The 25,683-nt window shown below is 45.9% G+C and overlaps 2 protein-coding genes and 1 long non-coding RNA gene across 7 annotated transcripts; all 3 read left to right on the plus strand.

Annotated features, from left to right (window-relative positions):
- Positions 1–35: 35 nt before the first annotated feature.
- On the plus strand, positions 36–5,675 carry snrpb2 (small nuclear ribonucleoprotein polypeptide B2). The gene is made up of 7 exons (XM_011612665.2): positions 36–174; positions 741–809; positions 892–1,064; positions 1,396–1,533; positions 5,075–5,110; positions 5,208–5,296; positions 5,372–5,675. The coding sequence occupies exons 2-7, from the start codon at positions 746–748 to the stop codon at positions 5,529–5,531; spliced, it is 660 nt and encodes a 219-aa protein (XP_011610967.1). The 5' UTR covers positions 36–174; positions 741–745; the 3' UTR covers positions 5,532–5,675.
- Positions 5,676–7,946: 2,271 nt separating this feature from the next.
- Positions 7,947–16,241, plus strand: LOC115253373 (uncharacterized). 2 transcript variants are annotated; one of them, XR_003891711.1, is made up of 6 exons: positions 7,947–8,305; positions 9,212–9,294; positions 11,097–11,181; positions 13,386–13,475; positions 13,825–13,885; positions 14,000–16,241. It is a non-coding gene; the product is annotated as an uncharacterized lncRNA (long non-coding RNA). The 2 variants fall into 2 exon arrangements; XR_003891712.1 differs by lacking the exon at positions 9,212–9,294 and having other exon boundaries at positions 14,000–16,240.
- Positions 16,242–17,929: 1,688 nt separating this feature from the next.
- LOC101073985 (homeobox protein OTX1 B-like) lies at positions 17,930–24,592 on the plus strand. 4 transcript variants are annotated; one of them, XM_029851101.1, is made up of 5 exons: positions 17,930–18,042; positions 18,436–18,522; positions 21,287–21,451; positions 22,168–22,319; positions 22,819–24,592. In XM_029851101.1, the coding sequence occupies exons 2-5, from the start codon at positions 18,477–18,479 to the stop codon at positions 23,551–23,553; spliced, it is 1,098 nt and encodes a 365-aa protein (XP_029706961.1). In that variant the 5' UTR covers positions 17,930–18,042; positions 18,436–18,476; the 3' UTR covers positions 23,554–24,592. The 4 variants fall into 4 exon arrangements, with proteins under 4 accessions (XP_029706961.1, XP_029706960.1, XP_029706963.1 ...); XM_029851100.1 differs by lacking the exon at positions 17,930–18,042 and adding an exon at positions 18,111–18,238 and having other exon boundaries at positions 22,819–24,498; XM_029851103.1 differs by lacking the exons at positions 17,930–18,042; positions 18,436–18,522 and adding an exon at positions 20,105–20,330 and having other exon boundaries at positions 22,819–24,489.
- Positions 24,593–25,683: the final 1,091 nt, after the last annotated feature.

Raw genomic sequence — 25,683 nt, forward strand, 5'->3', positions numbered from 1 at the left:
CCATAGCATACTTTAAAATTCATTTATAACAGACGTGACGACCCCAGTCCGAAAGATTCAGGTGTCCTCCCGGCCTGTTGGTGGCAATAGTTTAACAGCCGCCATAATAAAGGGCGTCGCTTCCGGCGGGAGCATTTGTGTTTCCTGTTTTACATGAGCGAAGTGGACAGGCGGGTGAGTTTGATATTTATTCGATTTGTTGTGTTTATTAATATTCTGTAATATTACAGAACCAACGACTAGATGACAACCTTTCCATTTTATTGTTTCCCAAAGACTTGCTTAGCATAGAGCTAATTACTGCTCTTTACAGGCAAACTTATGAATGAATGAATGTAAGATTAGCTTCAAGCTAACACACATGCGATTGTGAACACTCGGATCGGTAAAGAAACACACGAATATTTGTTTTGCTTTTTATTTATTAAATATTGATCTAATTTTTTTTACCTGTTCAATATGGTGTTGAATTTACTTCCACAAAGTAGGTCGAGAGCCGACGTTTAAGTTTTTGAGCAAAAAAGTTATGAAAGTATTTTTAAATGTCCAAAAAATGATAATGCGCGAAGGAACAGACGAATCAATTTTAATAATGTTCCTGAGCGACCTTTAAACAAGAGACTTTAATCATACATGCCTTTGATCATAAAGCAACCTACTGTGTTGTGTAACCTTGTTTATACTTGAAGTTCCTAAACGGCAGCATGGTCTTCTTGTCTGTGTCGCTTTTCTGTCATAAGTCATCATGGATATTAGACCAAATCACACGATCTACATCAACAACATCAATGATAAAGTCAAGAAGGAAGGTGCGTGTCACGGCAGATAAACGCTCATCGGAGCACCTTGGTGGTTGTGTGTGAAGGTGAACCACTTTGTCTTACTCTGCAGAGCTGAAGCGATCTCTCTACGCTCTCCTATCCCAGTTTGGTCAAATTGTTGACATTGTGGCCATGAAGACCATGAAGATGAGGGGACAGGCTTTTGTCATTTTCAAAGAACTGACTGCCGCCACCAACGCCCTCAGGCAGCTGCAGGGTTTCCCTTTCTACAACAAGCCAATGGTACTTTCATCTTTCAACTGAGAACCAAGCACCTTCTACCTGTATCACCAGTAAAACCTCTGGATTTTTTTACGCTGAATATTATTTCCAATGGTATTTTTTATACCTGAGGGAAAAATTGTAATTTGTAAAATTTTGGGAGAAAATTTAAAGAACTATTTTAGTTTTGAAATGTGTGAAATCTGATATCAGACCTCATGGTTCATGATTTTTAGGAAAGTTGAACCAAAAATGAATTCAGAAAGTTTTTTGGTTTAATTTGTGCGGTTTCGCAGCTGTATTGGTTGTACTTGGACGGACTTGCTCTCAGCTGTGTGCTTGTGTTTTCCAGAGGATACAGTACGCCAAGACCGACTCCGAGGTCATCGCAAAGATGAAAGGCACCTATGGCGACAAAGAGAAGAAGAAGAAGGAGAAGAAGAAACCTCAGGAGCTTCCAGCAAACCAAACAAAGAAAGCAGCAGCGGTGGTGAGTGAGGTGCAAATGTGCGTTAAAAAAAGTGTGAGTGAAGGCATCACAGTTGAACGGTGGGTATGGTGACCTCTGACTCAGTAGAGGATGAAGAACCACCAGAGGTGGAGACATGAGCTGGACCACACCAGGCTAACACGATGATCTACTACTGGCGCTGTAGCAGACGGCAGCCACTCCTCGCGCTCTACAGCACTGTGTGTGTTTTTTACTCATTTTAGCTTGTTTTTTAGTATTTCACTTCGTCACGAAGTTACTTTTTATTCATCCCATGGATACATCGACCGCACAGAGAAGAACCAGACCTCTCACTTACTCCAGAGAGGAGTTACTGGAACTCGCAAAAAATAAACACGGACTGAGACACCTGGTCCCAGCTGAGCTGCAGCGGCGCTACAGAGGCTGCAAAGCCGGGGCTAAAGTACAGGCGCGGCGAACAGAAAACCGGCGGAGGCACAAACCATCGCTCCCCTCCGTGATTATGAGCAACGTCAACTCTTTAACGAATAAGATAGACGAGCTGGCAGCCCTGGGAAACCAGCGGATTTACCGTGAGTGCAGCTTGTTTATTCTCACAGAGACGTGGCTAACCGCTACCATACCCGACGCTAACGTGGACCTGCGAGGATTCACCGCGGTGAGAGCGGACAGGGACACAAAGGCATGCAGGAAGAGCAAAGGAGGGGGACTAATCATCTACACCAACAACCATTGGTGTAACCCTGGCCATGTCTCTGTGAAGGCGGTTTTGTGTTGCCCAAATCTGGAACTGTTAGCCGTTAGTATGCGGCCATATTACCTGCCCAGGGAGTTCAGTCACGTGTGTGTACATCGCCCCCACGGCCAACGGAGCAACTGCGTGTGAGAAGATCCACAGTGTCGCTGCATGGCTGCAGACCAAGCACCCTGAGGCCCTCCTGATCATCTCTGGAGACTTCAATCATGTGACCCTGGACTCCACACTGGCTGCTCTCCACCAGGTTATTGACTGCCCCACAAGAAACAACAGGACGATCGACCTACTGTACACCAACGTCAAGGAGGCATACAGAGTCATCGCTCTCCCCCCACTGGGCAAGTCGGACCACAACCTGGTGTACGTGCAGCCCCAGTACACCCCACTGGTCCAAAGGCAGGCAGCCTCCACACGCTCCATCAGGAGATGGACTCCTGCATCAGAGGAGGCTCTGAAGTGACTGCTTCAACATCACGGACTGGGATGTACTGCTGGGGGAACATGAAGAGGACATAGATGGGATGACCGACCGTCTCACAGACTACCTCAACTTCTGTGAAGATGTGGTTGTCCCCACCAAGACTGTACAGTGTTATCCTAACAATAAGCCATGGGTAACACAGGAAGTCAAGGATGTCCTCAATAAGAAGAAAAAGGCCTTCAGAAATAAAGACAGGGAGGAGATGAAAGAAGCACAGAGGGAGGTGAAACGCTGCTTGAAGGAGGCGAAGAACACCTACAGGAAGAAGGTGGAGAAGAAGCTGGCTGATAACAACATGCGGGACGTCTGGGAAGGTGTCAGGACCATCACTGGTCACAAAGCCAAGACCAGCACAGAAGGGGGAGGAGTGGAGAGGGCAAACGACCTGAACCAATTCTTCAACAGGTTCAGTCAGCCCACTCCACTCCAATCCTCTGCCCCCCACCTCAGCAGCCCAGCTCCCCTCTACCCCCCCTCCCTCCAACCAGCCACCCACCACAACTTCCCCCAACCCCGCCTCCCCTCCTCCCTCCTTCACCTCCCCTCCCTCTGCTGACCTCCCTCCTCCCACCCTTCCACCTTCTACCACCCCCATCCCCCTGCTCTCACCATCTCCACATCCTCCCTGCATCCCCCTGCTCTCACCATCCCCACATCCTCCCTGCTTCACGGCTGACCAGGTGAGGGGAGACCTGAGGAAGCTCCGGCCCCGAAAAGCAGCTGGACCGGATAGAGTCTGTCCCCGGCTCCTCAAGACCTGCGCTGCTGAACTCGGGGAGCCGCTACAACGGGTCTTCAACCTCAGCCTGGAGCTGGGGAAAGTGCCCACCTTATGGAAGACGTCCTGCATCATTCCAGTTCCCAAGAAGAACAGACCGAGTGAGCTGAACGACTTCTGGCTGGTGGCACTCACCTCACATCTGATGAAGACTCTGGAGCGGCTCTTCCTCAACCTCCTCAGGCCCCAGGTGCAGCACGCTGAGGACTCCTTACAGTTCGCCTACCGGGACAAGGTCGGTGTAGAGGACGCCATCATCTACCTGCTGCACCAAGTCCACTCGCATCTGGACAAGGGGAGTGGCACAGCGAGAATCCTCTTTTTGGATTTCTCGAGTGCCTTCAACGCGATCCAGCCCCTTGTCCTACAGGACAAGCTTCTACAGATGCGAGTGGACCCCTGCCTGGTTGCTTGGATCTCCAGCTACCTCACCGACAGGCCACAGTTCGTCAGGATGAAGGACATCACGTCTGACACTGTGGTCAGCAGCATCGGTGCTCCACAGGGGACTGTGCTGTCCCCCATCCTCTTCACTCTGTACACCTCGGACTTCTGTTACAACTCTGAAATGTGTCACATTCAGAAGTTCGCTGATGACACAGCCATCGTTGGATGTATCAGAGACGACCAAGAGGAGGAGTACCGGTGCCTGGTGAGGGACTTTGTTGCCTGGTGCCACAACAACGGTCTGCAGCTCAACACCTCCAAAACCAAAGAACTGGTCATTGACTTTGGGAGGGACCTACCGAGACCTAGACCAGTTCAGATAGGAACGGAGGAGGTGGAGGGCGTGCAGACCTACAAATATCTTGGGCTGTGGCTGGACAACAGGCTGGACTGGACAAGCAACACGAGGCAGCTGTACAAGAAGACCCAGAGCAGAATGTACTTCCTGAGGAGACTCAGATCCTTCAACATCTGCAGGAAACTCCTCTGAATGTTCTATCAGTCTGTGGTCGCCAGCGTCCTGTCCTACGCTGTGGTGTGCTGGGGGGGGAGTGTGACAAAAGCGGACCTCTCCAGGCTGGAGAAGCTGATCAGGCGGGCCAGCTCGGTGGTGGGGATGAAGCTGAAACCTCTGGCGACAGTGGCAGAGAGGAGAACTATTGACAAGCTGTGGAGCATCATGGACAATGACCGCCACCCTCTGCACACTGTCATCCACAGCCAGAGAAGCCTGATCAGCCAGAGGCTGCGCCTCCCCAGGTTCAGGACCAACAGACTGGGGAACTCATTCATCCCCCGAGCCATCAGGCTGTTCAACTCCTCACAGGGGGGGAGGAGGGCCAACAGGAGAACTGGAACATTTTTATAGTTTTATATTTATATTCATATTCTATTTTTAATTTATTCTATTTTATTTCTCATTTTATTATATTTTTATTATCTTTAATAGGTTTAATGGGGTGTAATGGTGGTGGGAAATTTTGTAGATGCTTGTAGATCTTTGGAGATGCTAATTTCCCTGGTGGACACCCCCTAAAGGGATCAATAAAGTACTCTTGAATCTTGAACTACTCTGACTTGGATCTGTTGTTTGCAGGTACCAGCAGCACCGGTGCACCCACCTGCAGCACAGGTGAGGCGCTCACACATTTGACCCAAAATAACAAACCTCAGTGAATAATGTCACTTCAGCTCATTAAAATTTTGTTTTGATCTCGGTTCTTCACCAGGTTCCAGACAACCCGCCCAACTACATCCTATTCCTGACCAACCTGCCAGAGGAGACCAATGAGATGATGCTGTCCATGTTGTTCAACCAGTGAGGTTTTGTGTTTGTGTATGTGTGTGTGTGTATGTGTGTGTGTTTTGACCCTGCCACCTCTAACCTCTGCAGGTTCCCTGGCTTCAAAGAGGTGCGTCTGGTTCCGGGGAAACACGACATCTCATTTGTGGAGTTTGAGAGCGACGTGCAGGCGGGTGTAGCAAAAGACGCGCTGCAGGGCTTCAGAATCACGGCCACCTGTGCCATGAAGATCACCTACGCCAAGAAGTGAAGCAGCACCCTGGATGGACTGATGAGTCAAAGGTGGCTCCGATACTCCCTGGCTCTTTGGTTTTTGTAAATCATTTTTAGTTCTTGTTCTACAGGTGAAACCTGCTTTTTGTATAATAAACCTTTGAATCGCTGTTGTTTCACTCCATGAGACACCAAACTCTTATGAACTCTCGTGAGGTTGGCTTCACTTTCTCTAGGTCGCAGCGGTTTCAGTGAGGAGCCCCCTGCAACCCCTCATCTACACCAACCTATCCAGGAGAACATGCTGATGTGTCTCCAAGGTGATAAAGGTATTTAAGGTGCAGTGAGTAAGGTTGTCCTGAAGGGAGCAGTGTGCCCCGCGCTCTCATTTCAGATGTTCTATTCAGTCAAGACGGTTGAAACTGGATCGATGGCGTTTGAGATGATCCTGCACCTGGACGAGTCCACCTGTCATAACCTCGGTTTGCTGAACTCACCTGAAGTTCTGTGACCAGGTGGCTCTGAAGGAACAGCAGGGTCACACATCTTCAATGGAAAAGTGTCTCTTTGTCCTCTTTCAATCAACTCATTGCTTTAATCCTGCAGACTGGTGGCCTGTTGTATCCTGAGTAAAGAGATACATCCTTTATTCCAGGGAGTTAAATCTGTTAAGCCCTGATTCTTTTGTGGCCATTTGCATTGTGGGAAATATTCTTTGACCGCAAGTTCAAATCCTCTTGGTGTGACGAGGGACATGTCGGCCTGGTTTTTGATGTGTGTGTGTGTTTTATCATGACATCTGTTAACTAGCTGGTTTCCATCATCTCTGGATGAGACGCTGACACACACACATTCAAAATGTCAAGTGACTGCAGTTTAGGGTTCCCTGAATGCAATATTCCCACCAGCCCTGTCACCTCTGACCATTCACTTTATCATCGGGAATGTTGTTTCACCTGACTGACCTCCAAACACATGCTGACTTTGGTGGACTCGATGGTCTTCCTCACCTCAAACCTGAGATACAGGCTAGGACCCTGTGGTCGGCCGAAAGGCTTCCTCATTTACTGGTACTCTTCCCTGTGTTTCACCCGTCAAGTGTGTTCTTTGTCTGGACTGCAGATGTTGTGACCCATTCCCAGTGTTCTCATTCTTGTTATCACTTCCTTTACTTTAAGGTTACCTTGAACATGAACTGTGGACACTGGACAGTTTTCACCTTTAGCCACTTAAACTTGTTTAGCTTTTTAATCCTGAAACAGGAGGAATTCTTGCCTCTGACACAGGTGATTTCAGGTATCTGACCTCAGACACAGGTGACCTCACGTGTTTGACTTCAAACGAACATGCTAACAAACACAGACCTGGGCTGCACTCATACTAGCACTTCCCATGCATTGACTCCTCCCACACCTACAGCATCACACTGACAGGACACTGTTGCTCACACTGTTGTTTATATGCTGCAATGGTTGGAAATAATAGAAACACTTGAGTGACAGTTTTTAATTTCCTGTTCAAAGACAAATTGCATTTTGAATGTGTTTTTGAGCATCTGTGGGAGAAGAAGGCTGTGCTCAGGCACACACACACACCTATTCACGCAGGCACGCACGCACAGACACACATGTACACACCCATTTACACCCATTTGGCCTATGACCACGTGGCATATGACCCTGGCGGGTCAAATGGGTTCAGGTGTGAATGTCTGACGTGTTTGAGTCACATGACAAGAAGAATGTGAAGCATGGGGATCAATGAACTGGACTCAGGAAGGCTGAATTTAGCCTTTGATTGCTTTGATCCTGTCAGGTTATCTGTTTCACTGTTAAATGGCTGTGAGCCCCGTGTTGGCGGAGGTGACATTGCAGCAGCTCCCGATTGTCTGAATGGATTTGAAAGCTGCTCCATCCAGAAATGAATTACTCATAATTCAATAAGAGAAATGGAGGCTGGTGATCCATAAACTCTACGATGATGAGGTCATCAGTGCTCCGGCGTGGACAAAGGTACAGAATGTGGAGATCCAAGATGATGTGGGGGCCCCAAACCCAGAATTTGTTCATCTGCTTCCATCATCTGGACATGAACACGCTCCATCCTCAGACAATCCCTGGGCCGCCCCTTTGCGTCCCCCCAGATGTCACACAGAATCAAACCTACAAGCTTCCTGAGCTTGTTTTCCTATCATTAAAATGCTGAAGCTGCTTGAACAGCAGCTGGTCTCTGGTGCTTTGATGGAACCATTGATGAGTCATAGATTGTGTGAGACTGATCGATGTTTACGTCCATAAGGATGTTGCTAGGGAGGTGCTCGAGAAAAAACCTTTGTAGGTCCTTGTCGTGCAGTGAGGGACAAATGCCGCTAATGTGATGTGCTAACCTGCTAATTGGACCCCCTCCTGGTGTGCTGTCCTATTCCACCAGAGAAGATCTGACCTTCTCCACATTGTTCTTGAGGATGGACAGACAGCTGCTGCAGGTCAAACTACTGCTTGGAGGAAAAGGTGGACATAAACACAGTGTTCCTGCTGGTTTCACCCCCAGCAGAGTAGGTGGAATCTGCCCTTCATGGGCAAACACGATGGCGAGGACCCTCAGAGGTAGGTGGGTGGAGTCATCAGTCTGCTGAGAAGGCTGACCAAAGCGGCTCTTCTCAGCGCCGCAGATGGGTCAGGCAGGGGAGGGCACTGACAATCGAAGCCCCGGGTGGAGCCAAGCGTCCTGTTTGTCCTGACACGGTGGGAGTAACTGCCGGATATCAGCTGACCTTCTGTGACGGTGGTATTTGACGGCTGCACGCTGGAGGTAAAATACAGACGCTTCACGCCGGCTCTCAGCTGGGTTCTGACAGGATCCACACACAAAACAATCATCATTACGTTTTTATTTCAACCAGTGGAGGTTGGAAGGTTTAACACCGTGTCCATGGATCGGCTCTGTCAGAGCAACAGGAAACTGTCGGGGTTCACTTCCTGTTTGTTTCTTAATATTTTCTTGCTCATCAACATCAACAGGTGGATCAGACCAGAAATGACTGGGGGAATGCAGAGTATTCTCTGTTGGTATGGATCCCCCCTCCCCCCACAACCACCATATCATCCTTCACACGCACACACACGTGCATTAAAATTAGGCTGGTTTCTGTCTTAATTCCTAATCGGATGCATCAATCACACGGAGGGTCGTCCGATCCAGGCAGCTGTCTGGAGAGCAGTGATAAGCCAGGGTGTGTGTGAGAGAGACTGTGTGTGTGAGAGAGCGAGAGAGAAAGAGAGAGAGTGTTTCTGTGTATGTGTTGTTTGTATTTGTGTGTCTGTATGTGTGTAATGTTTGACAGAGTTTACATCAACACGCGTGTGCTCATGTGACCGTACACACACACAGCTAGACAATGGCGGCTGAGTTTGGATTACTTGTTTTGTGCAGAGTGAGCAGTCGTCTGTTTTTATAACCTTTGTTAACATTCACTCCAGTTTGGGACTCATTCTCCCTGGTGGGGTATGCTGGGTCGGGTGTGTCTGACCAAAGTTGTGAATGGGCTCCCATTAAGACTCCCACAGTTAGTGGGAGTTCTTCATTAGCATTAGCATTGTCTCCCCACAGTAGCAATAAACCCAACATTAGGATGGAAATGATGAAATGTAGCTGATTAGTTGTCTTCTCCTCTCCTCTCCTCTCCTCTCCTCTCCTCTCCTCTCCTCTCCTCCTCAGAACAGTCACAGTCTTATTGACCTCCAGACAAGAGCTTAAAGATGCAAGAATGGCCTTTTTACTCAACACTGACAGGATAACTGGTATAATCTTTCACAGCAGCAAGAATAAAGTGTTTTACACATAATAGGGCTCATGTGGAAGCTGACTCACCTGCTTCTTCAACAGAACCAGCTTCATCATCTCATGGGCTTTAGTGGTACCAGAGCTGAGATCACTTGGTTTTATGGTCTGAGTGAAGGAAACAGCAATTGGAAATGCAGGAGGTCATTTATGAAGCAACAGATTAGAGAGCAGCAGGAAGTCCACAAATCTTGAATTCTGAAGAAGTGTCACACTAACGAATGTAAAGAAGGTGTGAATGATCTAAAAGAAGAAGAACTTTGTGAATCGTGGCCATTATAAATAATTCTACTCCATCTTGACACAACTGTTGCTGTTAAAACATTCACTCTGATTCAAAGTTAAGAGGAACAATTTTCTAAAAATAAATTTGAAATGTTTGGAAGGTTTTGGGCATGCCCCCTTCCCCCACGCCCAGATGTTTCTGACATCAGTGAGTCCTTTCTCCTTCTTCTCTTTTTGACTTTGTGCCTTTTCAAACATTCTTCCACAGGGGGATAAAGGCAGTGGAGATTAGGCAGCGGGCTTCTCGGCTATTATCTGACAATCTGCAGATTAAAATACGAAAAGCGTTTGTTTGGTGATTGGATGGGGGATCACGGGGGGGGGGGGGCAGCAGGTGGTGTCGACACTATAAACTTCATTTTTGTGTCTTTGGGAACACTTCAGTTTGCTGTTTTATGGATTTCCTGAGGTTTAATTCCAGATTATTGACGAAACAGGAAAGCGTCCTGATGTTCTTCAGATGCTCTTCCATCACCACTGAACCCCATAATCATCACCTGTTATGGCAATCCATCACCTGTTTTGATCTGTGTGTTTTCAGATGCTCATTGTGAGTTCATGATGCATTCACGTGCTAACGCCGCCATCCTTCAGAATAGCATTTCCTGCCTTCCTTTTCTAACTTCTCATTCTTCAGCCCAACACAACCTTAAGAATAACAGCTGTTTTATTCTGTCTCCATGACAATGCTACCTGATGATTGTGTGAATGTACTGAGGTGCAGGTTGGAGTCAGTTTGCAGATGACTCCCTGCTTTTCCCAACAGTTGTTCTCTGGGATTCCTCCCTGCTGGAATTGCCTGTGTTGGTTTAGCTATGATTCATTACGCTAATATGAGTGTAACCCTGTTGGCCATGTTCAAATGTGTGCGAAATGACACTACTCAAATTTGTTCTAACAGAAGCCCCTGGGGGGCAAAACACAGCTGCTGCTAATGGGGAGGCGGAGCCAATTGGGAGGGGTTGACTGCAACAAATATTAGCATCGTGTGTGTGTGTGAGTGTGTGTGTGTGTGCGTGTGTGCGTGTGTGAGAGACAGAGACAGAGAGACCGAGAAGGGGAGAATCACAGCTTTTCTGTCTGCTGAGAAAAACTGATGTTTTAAAAACTTTACAAAATGTAATAATCATGTATCGATGTGATCACAGCTGATAAATGAGGGCCTATTTCCTGTTTATTACTGTATTATACAGTGTTAATTACTGTCTCTGTGTTGAAGGTGTTCAGGTTTATTCTCACCTTAGTCAGAGAACATACATTTAGAGGAAGATAGTCGGCATTAAGTTCCATTTTTCTTTTTTCCCCTCTGTCATTTTAACGACAGTCTCAGCAGAACAAAAGCATGTGGGGAAAAAAGAACAAACTAGGATTGATTTTAAAATCGGTCTTGAATTTACATAGAGTAATAATGTTCTAATTGCCTGTAGAATTTATCTGTATGTTTATTGTCTGATCTAACTTTGAACATCATTTTCAGATTCTCTGTGAATAAAATCAGTGATGAAGAAAAACAAGATTAAGATTCAAAACATGAAGATTCAAAACATGGATGCTGCTGTAAGGTATTGAGATCAGAACCTCAGCAGCACTAGTAACACCATAACAAAAGTTGATGAGGGACAGAAAACTTACAAGAGACCAGTAAGACCAGTGTGTGCACAGACTGGATGGACTACAGGAACCCAAAAGAACACTCAGAATCTTCAGTGATGAAGAAGCTCCTTTAGAAACTCTTCAGATATTCTAGCAGGTCTGAAGTCCAGAACCTCCTGAGTCATCACTGTTGACATGAAAGATCAATAATAAGAACAAAGTGGACACTATCCATCGAGGGTCTCTGTGATGGCAGGTTCTGTTGATTGGCGGGGCGGGGCCTGTTGTCAGTGGTGATATGGAAATTCTCCAACTTCCATTAGCATGTTGAGTCTATCATATAGACAAAAACAAATGCCTGGCTATTTAGAGAGATTGTTGATGTCAAAAAGGCTCAGTTACTTGGAAGCATGCAATGGTCAGCAGGAGCTTGGAGCCTGTGAAGACATCTGTAAATGTACACTGCATGTTTGGCAGACAGGCATAAATAGTTCAGAAATAGTTCCCCAATCAGTCTGGGAATGTCACCTTTTTTATGCTGTCTGAATTTTTCCTTTGGGGAGGCACTTTCTGATGTACACCTGTACTGGAGTTTTGTTGTCTCCATATTGTGCATTATAAACTTCCTTCTCGATCAGTGTTTTGTGGCTTTTCATTTAAAAATGTATCTAGAGTGCTTTTTGGACAAAATTTTCCACGACAGTGGGTGAGACCATCTATTTCCATAATCCCTTATTGATATTAAAATTCATATTTTACCCAACAATCTGAAGAATACATCATCCTGAGATCAGCAGCAGGAGAACTCTGGAGCCAGTTCATCTGGTGCTGCGGATGCTGGGGTCCCAGCCACACAGGTGCTGCTATCTCCCCTCAATGCCACATTCTTCTGCAGCCATGGACACACCGGCCCCCACCCCGGCAACATGCATTGTTGCTGCATGCAAATGTCCCCACATAGGGACGGGCTCAGGATGGGGGGTTCTGAGCGCAGGAGCCCATCCACAGAACGGAGGCCAGAGGCCAATAAAGGAGAGTTTGCCTTAAATCCTGAGGATAATGGGGGGAGAGATTGGGGTTGAGCCTCGGAGCCCAGACAAACAGAGGATTACTGCTGGTTTTGCTTCGCTTGCGCTCCTCTGGGTGGCCCTTCACTGCCAGAGAGCTGAGAGTGCCGCCAGGGGGGTCAGTCAGAAGAAAAAATGTTTAACGCTTGGACATTTGCACAAGGAAAGAAGTGAGCCTAATTCCATCAAAGACAGAGAAATTAGCAATTAATTTATTCCAGCCCCCTCCTCCTCCCACGCACGGCTTCTTTTCTGCTTTCAGGACGATTGTCGGTTAGTTCTGCAACATCTGGTCTAGAACTGCCTTAAAATATCAGAAGCAGGAGACTTTGGTGGGAACCCACACACTCTCCCAGGACTGCAGATACAAGGTTTCCCTTCCTTCCTTCCTTCCTTCCTTCCTTCCTTCCTTCCTTCCTTCCTTCCTTCCTTCCTTCCTTCCTTCCTTCTCTTCACGTCGGAAAGAATCAGAACTCTGGGTCTTCCTGGTTGATCTGAACTGGGCCTTGGTGGCTTTTCAGGACCACATTGTCTGAGGCTTTGTCGCTCTTCTGCCTCACCTGAAGATAAACTTCCTGCTCAGAGCAGTTCCTGTCTAAATTCTCAGAGTAATGTCATAAATTCTAAACTCAACTCTTCTCCCAGGAGCCTCTCGGTCTTGTTCCCAAGAACCCGAACCAACAAAAAGTCCTGAATGAGTGCAAAGAAACAGGGGGCACAGTGAGGCAGGCGGCCATCTTGGAGCCTTCGGGGGCTTAGGCCCATTTGTGAGCCAATGCTAATGATCTTGTGAGCCAATGCCAATGATCTCAACCCTCTGTCACTTCCCATGTATCCGAAGTCCTGGAGGAACATGTGGCGCTCGCAGCATCAAGACAAATGAGAAATCTGAACATTTTCTTCTGAAACCAAAGGGGAAGGGTCTCCACTTTTCAACCCTATTCAGCTCCCCCACAGGAAAGAAATATGGAGCAAAAAACCCTTACTTCTTATACAGATGTTTAAAAATATAACTAATTTAAAGAATTTACCAAAACCTGATCATATAGGTGAATTAACATCACATCTTTAAAACTTCAGATTTATTTCTTTATGCTCTCAAACAGGAAATCCTTCCTCTGATCTCAAATGTTCACAAATATGATGGAATCATGCATACTGTCAGAAATCTGGAGGCATCACATCCTGATGACAAGGTCAGTGTTCATAACAATTATGTTTTTAATGTGTCAGAATTCTGCTGCAGGATGATGATGATGATGATGATGATGATGATGATGATGGTGATGATTCCGAGGGGGGGGGGGGGGGTGTTCTGAGCCTTCTGTCTGTTTTTTCACCGTCTTTTCAGAGCTTTTATGCTGCAGATTAGTTTTGGTGACTTAGGAAGCGAGGCTACCCCACCATCTGCGTCTTTAGCCCCCCCACAGACCAACCAGAAGAGCACCGGCAGTCTTTTCATTGGGGCCTAACGAGGTGGCTGAGCTGCTCTGGCCCTCTCTAAGTAATTAAATCAATCCTTTGTGTCCCAACACTCCCCTTCAGAGACCTGAAGACGGCTCTTCATGCACACTCACAAGCTACAGTGGTGCTTTCTAGCTTTAAAGTAAGACATTTTAAACCCTGAAATCTTACATTTCCACAAATGTTACATTTCACACCAGCCTCTGTGTGTGTGTGTGTGTGTGTGTGTGTGTGTGTGTGTGTGTGTGTGTTTTAGGTGATGACCATAGAGATGAGGAGATGTTAGGGTCTGAAGACAAATTGGATTAGCGAGTATTGGATTAACGGTAAAATGGAGGATAACAAACAAGAAAAGCTGCCTGTGATCACAGGATTTAATATATTTCTTTTTCTCTGTGATCCTATCTTCCCTCCCTCCTTTCTTTCTTTCTGCTGGTGGTGGAAGGAGTGCTAGCGGGGTTTTGTGCGAAAACGCGTTTCCTATTCTGTTGTGTGTGTGAGTGTGAATGTTAGTGAATATTATTTATTGTGTGTTTCGTATTTATTTGTTTAACGTGTGTGTGTGTGTGTGTGTGTGTGTGTGTGTGTGTGTGTGTGTGTGTGTGTGTGTGAGAGAGAGAGAGAGAGAGAGTTTGTGGGGCGGCCGTCATGGCAGCGAACGCCGACTTAACCGGGTTGAGCAGAAAGCACGGAGTGAAAGTGGGAGCGGTCTCCTTGCTCAGTGTGGAGGAGGTGGCTCTGGCTGTGGGTCGGGAAATCGGCCACAGCTCGGTTAAATCCGCCGCCCGCATGAACACCGTGGGGGACTTGTTCGTCCAGGTGACTCCGCTGACGTAGCCGGCAGCACGGATTACCTTGTCCAACCTGCCGCCGTTCGTCAGCGATGAGTTCCTGCCAAGAGAACTGTCTCGACATGGGAAACTGTTGTCCCCCATCAGAAAATTACTGTCGGGCTGTAGGTCGCCATCGTTGTGACACGTAGTGTCTCACCGTAGACAAGTACATATTATCTTAAACAACAGGGTGGAGGAGTTTAATTATCGTTTTGTTGTCCGCGTCGACGACTTTGATTATATTTTGTTTGCAACCTCCTCTGCCCTTAAATGTTTTAACTGTGGCGAAGAGGGACATATGGCCAGGGCTTGTCCGAGCCGCGCGGTCCCGGCCGTTCCGCCGGCGAGGCATCGGTGGTGCGGGGGCCCCCGCTGTCCCGGACGGAGTAGCAATGGAGTCGAAGGCGGAGGGGAAAAGGAATGAATGTGTGCGTGTGACTGAGGTGAGTGGAGAGAGGGAGAATGTGGAGATGGTGGTGGAAGTGACTGGCGAGAGTGGTGAGGCGGGGGAGGTAAGGGATTTAACTGGGGTGTAAATTGAAGTGTTGTGCAGGCTGGGTGAGACTGGTGATGGAATGAGTGAAATAAGTGAACTGGGTGAGGCAGGAGAGACGGGAGACTTGGGTCAAACAGGTGAACGGTGTAGCGGTAGGTGAAGTGGGGCAGGGGACAGGTGAGCGTGGGGTGCCAGGGAAAATGGCTGGCGAGCTGGGTGAGGGAGGAATGAGCACAGGTGAAGTGGGTGTGAGCACAGGCGAGCTGGGTGAGGGAGGTGCGGGTACAAGTGAGGTCACTGGGGGGCTGTCTGAATGGTGGCCTGCTCCCGCAAAGCGCCGAAGATAGCAAAAAAATATCAGGAAGGACAATGGAGACAAAGGAGCTGGGTGGCTGGAGGATGCAGCCACTGCCACAGATAATAGTGACCAGGAGTACATGTCTGACACCAGTGAACTGTCACACACAGTGGCGGACAGCGAGAGGGATGATTTATACCCCCCCAAGTACGATCGAGACGTTTCGTACACAGACTAAAGGCATGAGGGCCCCTGATTTGGGGATATATTTCCCCGACAAGCTCCTGTTCATCCAATCAGCAAACCATTGGATAAAACACAGAGCGGCGTCGGACCTGACTGACCCTGAGCTCTTTCGGCTGAAGAAACACCAGGAAACAGCTCAGAACTGTCAAACAAGAGCACCAGCTTGTAGGCTGTCCGGCTGGGAAGGGATGCCCCCTTCCCCCGCTGGAGCCTGCGTGACAGACCACCACCGTTTCTCCTCTCTGGGATGGATCTCTGTGTCAGACCAGTGCCCGTTTCTGTTCCGAGCGAAAGACAATATTTCAAGTGTGCGATGAGCACGAGAGACTCACTGTACTTTTTTTTGAATGTTGAATATTACTTGCACATTGAACAAACTCCTTGTGGAGTTACTGTTGTTTGTTGAATTCTATTTATTTTACTTTATTGTCACTACTGTGTTGTCAACAGGGTGTGTAATTTGTAAATAAAGTGTTTGTGTAAAAATAAAAAATAAATCTTTCTTTCTCTTGGAGTGAAGATCCCAGCTTTGGACAGACTCATTAAAACTGGGACTAATTTGTAATGCTCCCTGAACCCTCAGGGTCAACCAGAAGATTTGTTATCTAAAGCAAAAAGGAAAAATGTGCTCAACCAACACCAGCAGAGCTTTAAGCCCGCCTGTGTCGGGATCCAGCCAGATCTCCTGAGCCCTGGTGGGAATAAAGAGCAGAATTTGACTAACATCTGACAGATGAAGATCACGTGAAAGGTGCATCCAGTAGGCTAAAGGTATGCATTGATCCTCTCTCCAGAGAGGAGAATCTCTGTCTGCCTTCTGCCCGATCTCGACCTTGCCTGTCCCCAACTATTCTATTCTGCTCGCTCCCTGGTGAATCCTGTCTGTTGTCTGTTTCTGACAATAAAGCGAAACTCGTGTGTCGCATTTGGGTTCTCACCTGGTCCGTGACAGTGTTCAGTGCACATCCAACTTTCAGTTGATTCATTTGCTCCTCTGTCAGTATTAAAGTCACAGACCAGCAGATATTATGAGACCAGTGTGATGAAGGGAATCAAGGGTCAGGATGCTCCAAAGTTTCCAGAGGTGCAGATATGAACAGTTATAAGAGGCAGTTGTTACACTTAATGCTAGCTCAGTTAGCAATATGCAGCCTCTGTCAGGCTACCGTATTTTCATGACCATAAGGCGCACTGTATTAAAAGGTGCAGTCTCAGTTATGGGTGCTATTTCTGTATTTAAAACATACACAAGGCGCACCGTATTATTAGGCGCATGCTGAAACATACAGTAAAAAATGACAACGGAAGTAAAACTGAGTTTCGACACATTTATTGAACAAAATATTCATTCTTCCACCACAAAACCAAAGTTTTCATCTTCTGTATCTGAATTAAACAGCTGCACTATTTCAATGTCCAACATCCTGAATTCCTCTTCTTAATCATCTGAATCGGACTCACCAACCGGTTCCGGTTCAGCGTTGATTTTGTGAAAGCTCTTACAATACATGAAGACGGTATCATAGCCCATGCGTCTACAATCCACCCGCATATGGTAGCATAACTTGCCCGCCGCTGCCTCAGTCTTTGTGAAGGAGTGTTCACCTTCCGTCATCCAGCGCTCTGTCCGTTTCCGTGGCAGCCGAGAACCACGGTGAACGACGACTTCTTGTGCCCCGTTGTGCATATCGCCACCGTGCTGGTCCCTTTTTCTCCACTTTGTGGGTCAAAGGGATGTTAAAAGTCAGAGGGATCTCATCCATGTTGGTGATGTGGCTGGGCGTGGTTATCTTGTCGCGGCAGTAGGTGCGGAAGATGGCCACCCTCTCCTGGTAATCCGCGGGCAGCCGCTGCGCAACAGTTGTCCTTGCGCGTATGGAGAGATGCCGCCTCCTCATAAAGCGAAAACACGAAGATTGCTCGATTGCCATTTTTCAGCCGCATATTCGATGGCCTGCAGTTTAAAGTAAGCCTCATTCATACGTGTCTCGCTTGACCGGCGCCAGTTTAGGGGATCCTTAAGCGGAGGTGTGCCGCTAATCGATTGGCGGAGCGTTTACAGATTGAAATACAGATTTTGGAACTCAGTCCACACACAAGGCACTCCATATTATAAGGCGCACCGTCGATTTTTGAGAAAATCTCAGTGTTTTAGGTGCGCCTTATAGTCGTGAAAATACGGTACATATTCCTTGTTTGCTCTCCCTCAAGTTGTGTTTGGAAAGTCTGGAGCATCTGTCTTCACCTGGAGGCTCCTGCATTTGTTCACAATCAGCGTAAATGTGTAATTGTCTGAATTAGGGCCATGGTCTGTGGCATTGTTCTTCGTTTAGATGCAGAAAAGTCGACTTGGATTGATTTTGCCATTCAGTGGCAACCTGCAACCTCTGACTTGCAAACTGTAATTCTCTCTCTTAGATGATAAGGTACCTGACCCATAATGAATCAATTCTAATTGGTTTAGGGTCTAAAAGGTTTAGGTTGGGGGTTGGACAAGGGTCTCTGCTGTTCTCCTCAGCCGCCAGTCATCTGCACACCTGCTATCAGTTAATCTGATTATTCATCGTGGATTATTGATGGCGCGGAGCCTTTGGAGCGGTCTCTCATATCTAGGACAAGCAGGTTTTGTTCTTTTTGATTGTGTTTCAGTGAATAAACGAATGTGATAAAGGTTTCTCCTTAGTCTGAAGAAAGGAGATGGAACTGTGGCTCCACAAGGAGAGCAGAGTCAGCAGAACTTCAGAAGCTCCTGTGATGACCTGAAATCACAGCATCTGGAGTTTTTCTTCAGTATAAAGTGTTTTATTCTTTTTTTTCAGGTGAAGGATTCATCTTCAGCAATAAAGATTAATTCTTCACGATGGGGAAAACTAGCCTGCACAGAACAAAATGTCAAGAGGTCAAAGGTGATGTGCCTCTATCTAATATGTTCATTTGTCCCTTCTGTCCAACCAGTCCAATTATCCAGTCAGTTTATTCTCCAGTTCCAGTACAACCAGTTAGGATGGCGGCATCAGTACAGTACAGTCTTTCTTGTCTCACCAGTGTTTATATGGTAACAGCTGCCATGTGTCATTAAATATCTGAATGAGCTCTGGCCATGCCCCACATCCAGGGTGGAGGGGGGCCCTCCTCTCACAGGGGCTGATGGGTAATGGACAGGGTCAGTTCTCTGCTGCCTGGTCTCTTTTCTGTTGTCTTTTTAATGAGAGGGGTGTTGGGGTCCAGGGTTCTGGGTTGTGTGTCTGTTTTTTGCTGCAGGGTGTGTGGAGGAGCTGATATTTGCAACAGCTGGCGCTGCAGGCAGGCGCTGCAGGCAGGCGCACCTGTCGGCAATCTCCATCAGGCCACCTATTTAAGGAGGGAGCGCCTGTCTGCCAGTGTTGGAGAGTTTTGGTGTTTTCGCCTGCTCGTTTGAGGTCTCCACGCTGCCCTGCTGGACTAGAGAATGTGCAGGACTTGACCCCTGGGTTGGCTCTGTGCTGGAGCTCACTGTGTGCCCCGGAAGACTAGACCAGTGCTTCCCTGTGGTCCAGGAGAAGTGCCAGTTGAATTTGCTAAATAAAGACTAGTTGTTGGACTTTGTATCACTGCGTTTTGCCTGCTTTCAGCTCCTGTAAACCTTAACAAGGGGTGGTGCCCATGGCCTTTGATTGATGGCTGGATGCTGCTCTCAGGTCTTCTGGACCTGACACTCTGCTGCTTCTCATTTCTTGAAAACTGGAGGAAGGGGTGGGGCTATTGTGAACAAGTAAACCTGTGAGGTGTGAATGCTTGGGGTTTTTACTGCAAGGTGGTCAGTCTACATTAGCCACTAATGCTAGCACTAGCAACAGGTCACCTGAGTCAACATGGGGTAAACACACACAATCACATAGACACAGTCTGCCAGGCTGCCTGAACACTGAATTTTATAACTTGGAGAACAGAGTTCAAGATTTGATCAGAAACCTCAACAGCGGTTTGATTTTTTTCAGAATAAATGAAATCACAGAATTTAGATTCATTTTGCATTTCAGGTAAAAATATCATGAGTTTGATGTAATGCTATTTATTCATTGTGTGTAAGCTACTAATGTTACATGTTTCTCACACACACAAATATATATGAAGATTTGTTTTATTTACATTTGCTTTTAGCTCTTTTTATAATTGATTTAATTTCTGCCAATCAATATATTTACTTTTGTTTTCTTTTTTCCACTCTTGTTGGTTTTGGTGTTTTTGGCAACATAAAAAATTAATTCTAAATACATTTAACTTTTTTATTTAATTATCTTATTGAATCTGAAACTGATAAGGTTGTTGGCAACTGTAGATAATGAAACGACAGCTTTCAGCTCAGTCTCCACTTCACCTCTAACTTTGTTAGTCAACAATCGTTTGAAATATATTCTCGCGATATTTCAAGTCTGTTTTAAGTTTCGGACACCTGTGAGCTATCGGGTCACATGATGCGGGAAGCTCTGATTGGCTGTGTTTTTCCCTCCCGATTAGCTGCTGCAGACGCAGAAAGAAGCGCGAGCCTCAGGAACGCGAGTCAATCCGTCATCAGAAACCACGAGGAGCACCCCCGATCAAAACACTGATTATTTTTTCATTCCCGAACTCAGAATGTTCGAGTTCTGCTCAGATTCCTGCTGCGGATTTTAATCCAAAAAACTCTGGAATCAAACTTTTCTTCCAAGAGGATTTTTAAAGGAAACATACGACTGTGAGACGGTATTTAATTTCAGACTTTAGATTTTAAGCCTCCAAATTAAATATATCTGCTCAGTATTTAACATATTTAATAAAAAAAATATATTTTACTACTGCAACACATCCGGTATAACCCCGTCATTTGTTTTATTTTAATACTACAAAAAATCAGAATCAAGGCAATTATTTGGGAAAACTCAAACAACCAATTAGTCCAAAACTTCAGTGTTTGTTAATTGTCGGATAAGATCTCATCTCACTTTTAATGGACCTAATTTGTACTCTGTTGTCGGCACATGTACATCGCGGGATTCTACTGATTTCCTGCATTTAAATGGAAATAAAGTGAAGCTGTGTGACATTCACGCATTTACCTGCAAATTGGAGTCCAGAGGGATTATGGAAATTCTGAAAGGTAGTTCGTTAATCCAGCAGGACGTTTTATCTGGAAAGACTTGGAAACATTTTCTCCATCATTATTTATTAATGTGTTATCGTTTTAGAAACTTTAAAAAAAAACTATTTCTGCAAGTAAATACGTATGCAGAATTTTATTTTTTTACGTTTAACAATATTAACAATATTTTGAAAAAAACGTTTAACTTTATGAAATGTTAAAGGTTAAGATGTGTGTCTGTACATTACTTATTATATTGATGCTTCAGCAAAGATATCTCACGCGTTTCTGTTTCATTTGGATTTTACTACATTTATTTTGACATAGTTCGCGCTAAAAGGTTACATGTTTTTTAAACTTTATTTCTTGGCTGCAAAAAACACACACACGTCACAACCCCTCAATGATTTTCTTAAAATTTCCTGAATTGAATAAATTTAAAACGCAACAGTTAAAGAAATCGTTACTCGGCTATACGTTTGTTGTTTTAAAAGCATATAAATATTAAAGTCAGATTTTAAGTCAGAATTACTTGAGAACAACAACAATAATAATAATGTTTCTTTTGACAGGAACCGAATCTGAGCACCGGTACAGCGGGACATCTTGCGCCTTTCGGTCCCCTCCACCAAGCGCGACTATGATGTCTTACCTCAAACAGGCCCCTTACGGGATGAGCGGACTGGGCCTGAGCGGAGCCGCCATGGACCTGCTGCACCCCTCTGTGGGCTACCCAGGTAGGGAACAGTCGTGATCGTTGCGGACCAGCAATCTTCCATTTTTAGGATCGGCAAGTGTTCCCGTTAGAAGACGCGACAGTAAAACTTTTAACATCTAATCTAGATGTGTAAATAAAATAGTTAAAGTATTAAATCTTATTTTTCATCTTAGAAAAATCACAAGTACACTAAAATTAAACACACGCTGGATTTTATATTCAATAATACTTTTTCGTTCTCTTATTCAGAAGTAATAGAATTCGTTTAAATTTTGAGAATACAAAAACTATCTTTAAAAAGTTTTTTTCCTCATAAATTCTAAATTTATCAAAATTCTGATGAGAATTTATTTATGTTGAGTTCAAAATTAATAGCTCAAATTAAAGTTGAAAGTATTAGTCCCAAAAAAGACAAGACAAAAGAGAATAAGAAACCCGGAAAATGTCAGTATATCTTTTTCTTTTTCCTGGCGGACTTTTAATAAAATACTATAATATTTGCATCTGTAAAGTGTCTGTTCCGATGTGCCCGTCTTTAAATCCCATGTGGGGATAAATAAGGTTTGTTGAATTAAAACCATTATAGGTAATGTACATTGATACAAATCCCAATCTACAAAGTAACTCAAGTAAATGAGAATGAAATGTACTAAATGTAGCAGAAAATAGGAGTAAAACAAATCAAGTACTTTGTTGCTTGTATTTTCATAATAAATGAAATATTCCTGACCATAGCAAATCCACGGAAGCAGCGGCGGGAGAGGACGACGTTCACCCGGATGCAGCTGGACATCCTGGAGGCGCTGTTCGCTAAAACGCGGTACCCCGACATTTTCATGAGGGAGGAGGTGGCCCTGAAAATCAACCTGCCAGAGTCCAGAGTCCAGGTCGGTCGGTCGGACGGACAGTTAGTTAGTTAGTTAGTTTCCTTATCAAGCTGTCAGGAACACGTTTGTTCCTCTTCATTCTGAGAAGCCAACATTTGCCCAGAAACATTGTTTCAGCTCCAGGTTTTGATTTTCCAGGAGCCTGTTTCCGTTCCAGGACTTCCTTAGCCAGCGAGCTAAGTGATTTTGATGGTGTAAGAGATTTGAGATTTTTTTATCGTTTGACATCCAAATTGACCATCAAACTCTCTTTTGGTTGTTTTTCCGATATTTTGAAAATCAGTAAAATGGTAATAAATCAATTTTGGCCTTGATGCTTGAATTCGAAAAATGGAGCTTTGCATTCTGATTTAGCTGAATTTCCTTTTCTTGTTTCTTATTCCCATCGCCTCATTCTGACTCATTCTGATGACCTTTGGGAATTGTGAGTGGGATGGGTCAAAGGTCAGTCCAGGTTCACTTTCCGTTTCCTGACATTCTCTTGCACCTCCTCCGTCAGGTCTGGTTTAAGAACCGACGAGCGAAAAGTCGGCAGCAGCAGAGCAGCAGTAGCACCGACACCAGATTCAAATCCATGAAGAATAAGTCATCACCAGCGAGGGACAGCACTGGCTCGGAAAGCAGTGGCCAGTTCACGCCGCCGGTCATGTCCAATTCTTCCTCCATATCCTCATCGTCCTCCTCCAGTCTCCTCAGCACCTCTTCCTCTGTCACCATTCCGGCGTCATCCATCTGGAGTCCAGCGCCCATCTCCCCAGCTCTGGCACCACAGATTCTTCCAGATGCTGCTGTTCCCACTGGTGCCTCCTGCATGCAGCGAGCAGTAACATCATCGTCCTCCTACCCAGTGGCCTACAGCCAGACGCCGGCGGCATACAGCCAGGGCTACCCAGCTACAGCATCAGGCTCATATTTTGGTGGTGTGGAGTGTGGCTCGTATCTGGCACCCATGCATCATCACCACCATCCACACCACCAGCTCAGCCCCATGACCAGCGGTTCCATGTCGGGACACCTGCACCATCACATCAGCCCTCCATCAGGGCACCACCATCACCATCACCAGTCCTCGCACCAGTCCCACCAGGCGTATTCAGCATCTGGCCTTGCCTTCAACTCCACAGAGTGTCTGGACAACAAAGATCAGCCGGCAGTGGCCTGGAAGCTTAACTTCAATGCGTCAGAGTGTTTGGACTACAAAGACCAGCGGTCCTGGCGATTCCAGGTGCTGTGACTTCCTGTCCTCTCCTCACAGACTTCCCGCAAGTCTTTTAGATTCAGCATGGTCAATAAGCCACTCTTCCTCCCCTGATGTCCAGATGACTCAGGTCAAACGTTCAAACTGATATCTGTCATTTTAACAATTTTTCAAATATTTAATGAACATTGATTTTCTGAAATACTGTTAAAACGTGGACAAGACTGATGGCCGACTTTGATGATGTCACAATGGCCACTCTGGATTTCACAAGTTTATCATCATTGGGTGGTCAGTACCTTCAAAATCAAACTTTTTTTGTGGAAGAGGACAAACAGGATTATTGTTTACTCCTGAATGGGCAAGCTGAGCTGGTTCCATCCTAACAATGAGCGGTAGCACTTGGTTACCAGGGAACTGTCCTGTTTGGTTTTGGACAAAGAGACCACACCTAAAAATGTGAACAGATGACAGAATTCCAGTGTAAATGTTGTGTCTTTATAATAAAATTTTGTTCAAAACAATCTGCTGAGCCAAAAAACACAGATACAAAAACTTTTTTAAGCACTTTTATATTTATGTTCATCTGTGGTGTCAGCACTGGTGTCAGTACTGGTATCACTGATGGTGCCAGTGGTGTCAGTGCTTGTGTCACTTCCCTTGGAAGTTTGGTCCCTATAAGGCCAACCAGGTGCTTCTGCCTTTACCATAAAGGTGCCCCAAAGACTCTGGTTTGTTCTGATCCTGACTGTAAAACACTGGTTGTGATTTCGTGGATGTTCTATTATTGAGGGATTAAAGTGATATTTTAGCCATATCTTCCACATCAGGTCCTCCTTTAGTGTAACGGGACAACAGAACATTTGTGCGTTCTGTGGCAGCAGAACGTTATTCATCACCGTTAAAGTCGTCATCCTGCACACACACTGTTAGCAAACGTGTGCCACTGCCGCAACCAAACAAACAGTGGCAGTGATTACCAACAACTGAATTGATCCCCAGAGAGAAGGGACGTCTCACGATTCTGGATTGAAGATCCTGGAGTTTGTTCATTCAGGATCAGCTGGCCCTCTCCCGGAGTTCTGACTGGACCTTTTTGTCCCTGGCATCGTGTGGAAATCACTCTTTGCACAGTGGGTAAACACATGAGGACACACTGAGGGATTTGGGAGCTGCCCACTGCTGGCCCGCTAATCCTGAGAAGCCCTAACGTGACTCCCTTGACACAAAATGGCTCCTCGGTTTGTTCAGCAGCTGGACACCCCCCGCCATACATGAATATTTGTATCAGAGCCTTCAAACAATGATGCTGTCTTCAAAGGAAAGATTAAATCCCAGCAGAGACCAAACTGGAGCCTTTGAAGTGACTCCATCCACATGCTGTCAGATTTCCCTGCCTGAGTGAAAGTTTAAAGCTGCTGTCGAGTGAAACTTCTGATGAAAACCACAATGTAGAAAGAGAGATATTGTTCAACATGGTAGCTCCTTAGCTGCTAAAGGTCAAACGTCAATCTGGAAACATCTCTATCTTTAAATAACCAATTTATACCACTAACTGACAAACTAATCACATTGTGGCAGCAGGCTTTGGTTATTGAGGTTAAACCATGCGGTGGGGGTGGGGTGCTGTGGTGCAGCTCAGAGATGCTGAGGTGGGTTTTGGTGATTTCAGCTGTAACTGACAACAGCACTAACAACAACATCAATACTCAGACCGGAACATTACACAAACTCCTACAGCACACAAACATGAGTGCTCCTGTGTGTGTTCCTCAGTAAAGCCACCCCGGGCCACTTCTAAACTGTTTGTAGGGGGGTTAATAATTTCACCCTTCAAATGTCTGCAAATGGAGAGGCGGGGGGTGTTTGAAGACCGACCCTCCTCTCTTCTCCCCCGTCTTCTGTCCTCTTTCATGCTCCGCGGCCTTGGCTCCTCCCTTTCCATCTGAACTGGAAGACAGAAAAGCCACTTTTGTTTGTAGTTGTATATCGGCCCCCTGCTGGGCCACATTCAGAGTTCCTATCTGAGTTCTCTGATTTCTTATCTGACTTGGTCCTTAGAACAGACAAAGTCATTATCACTGGAGACTTTAATATCCATGTAGACGTTATAAATGACAGCTTTAGAAATGGCTTCATTTCATTACTTGAGTCAATTGGTTTCCT

The sequence above is a fragment of the Takifugu rubripes genome, chromosome 17, assembly GCF_901000725.2.
Source record: "Takifugu rubripes chromosome 17, fTakRub1.2, whole genome shotgun sequence".
NCBI classification, from domain to species: domain Eukaryota; kingdom Metazoa; phylum Chordata; class Actinopteri; order Tetraodontiformes; family Tetraodontidae; genus Takifugu; species Takifugu rubripes.

Bases quoted from the DNA above. Each gene is read 5' to 3' on its own strand.
- snrpb2 (XM_011612665.2), top strand. From the start codon at position 746: ATGGATATTAGACCAAATCACACGATCTACATCAACAACATCAATGAT. The intron at 1,534-5,074 runs GTGAGTGAGGTG...TGTTGTTTGCAG, and splicing joins CAAAGAAAGCAGCAGCGGTG to GTACCAGCAGCACCGGTGCA. The intron at 5,111-5,207 runs GTGAGGCGCTCA...GTTCTTCACCAG, and splicing joins TGCACCCACCTGCAGCACAG to GTTCCAGACAACCCGCCCAA.
- LOC101073985 (XM_029851101.1), top strand. From the start codon at position 18,477: ATGGGGAAAACTAGCCTGCACAGAACAAAATGTCAAGAGGTCAAAG. The intron at 18,523-21,286 runs GTGATGTGCCTC...TTCTTTTGACAG, and splicing joins AAAATGTCAAGAGGTCAAAG to GAACCGAATCTGAGCACCGG. The intron at 22,320-22,818 runs GTCGGTCGGTCG...CTCCTCCGTCAG, and splicing joins TGCCAGAGTCCAGAGTCCAG to GTCTGGTTTAAGAACCGACG.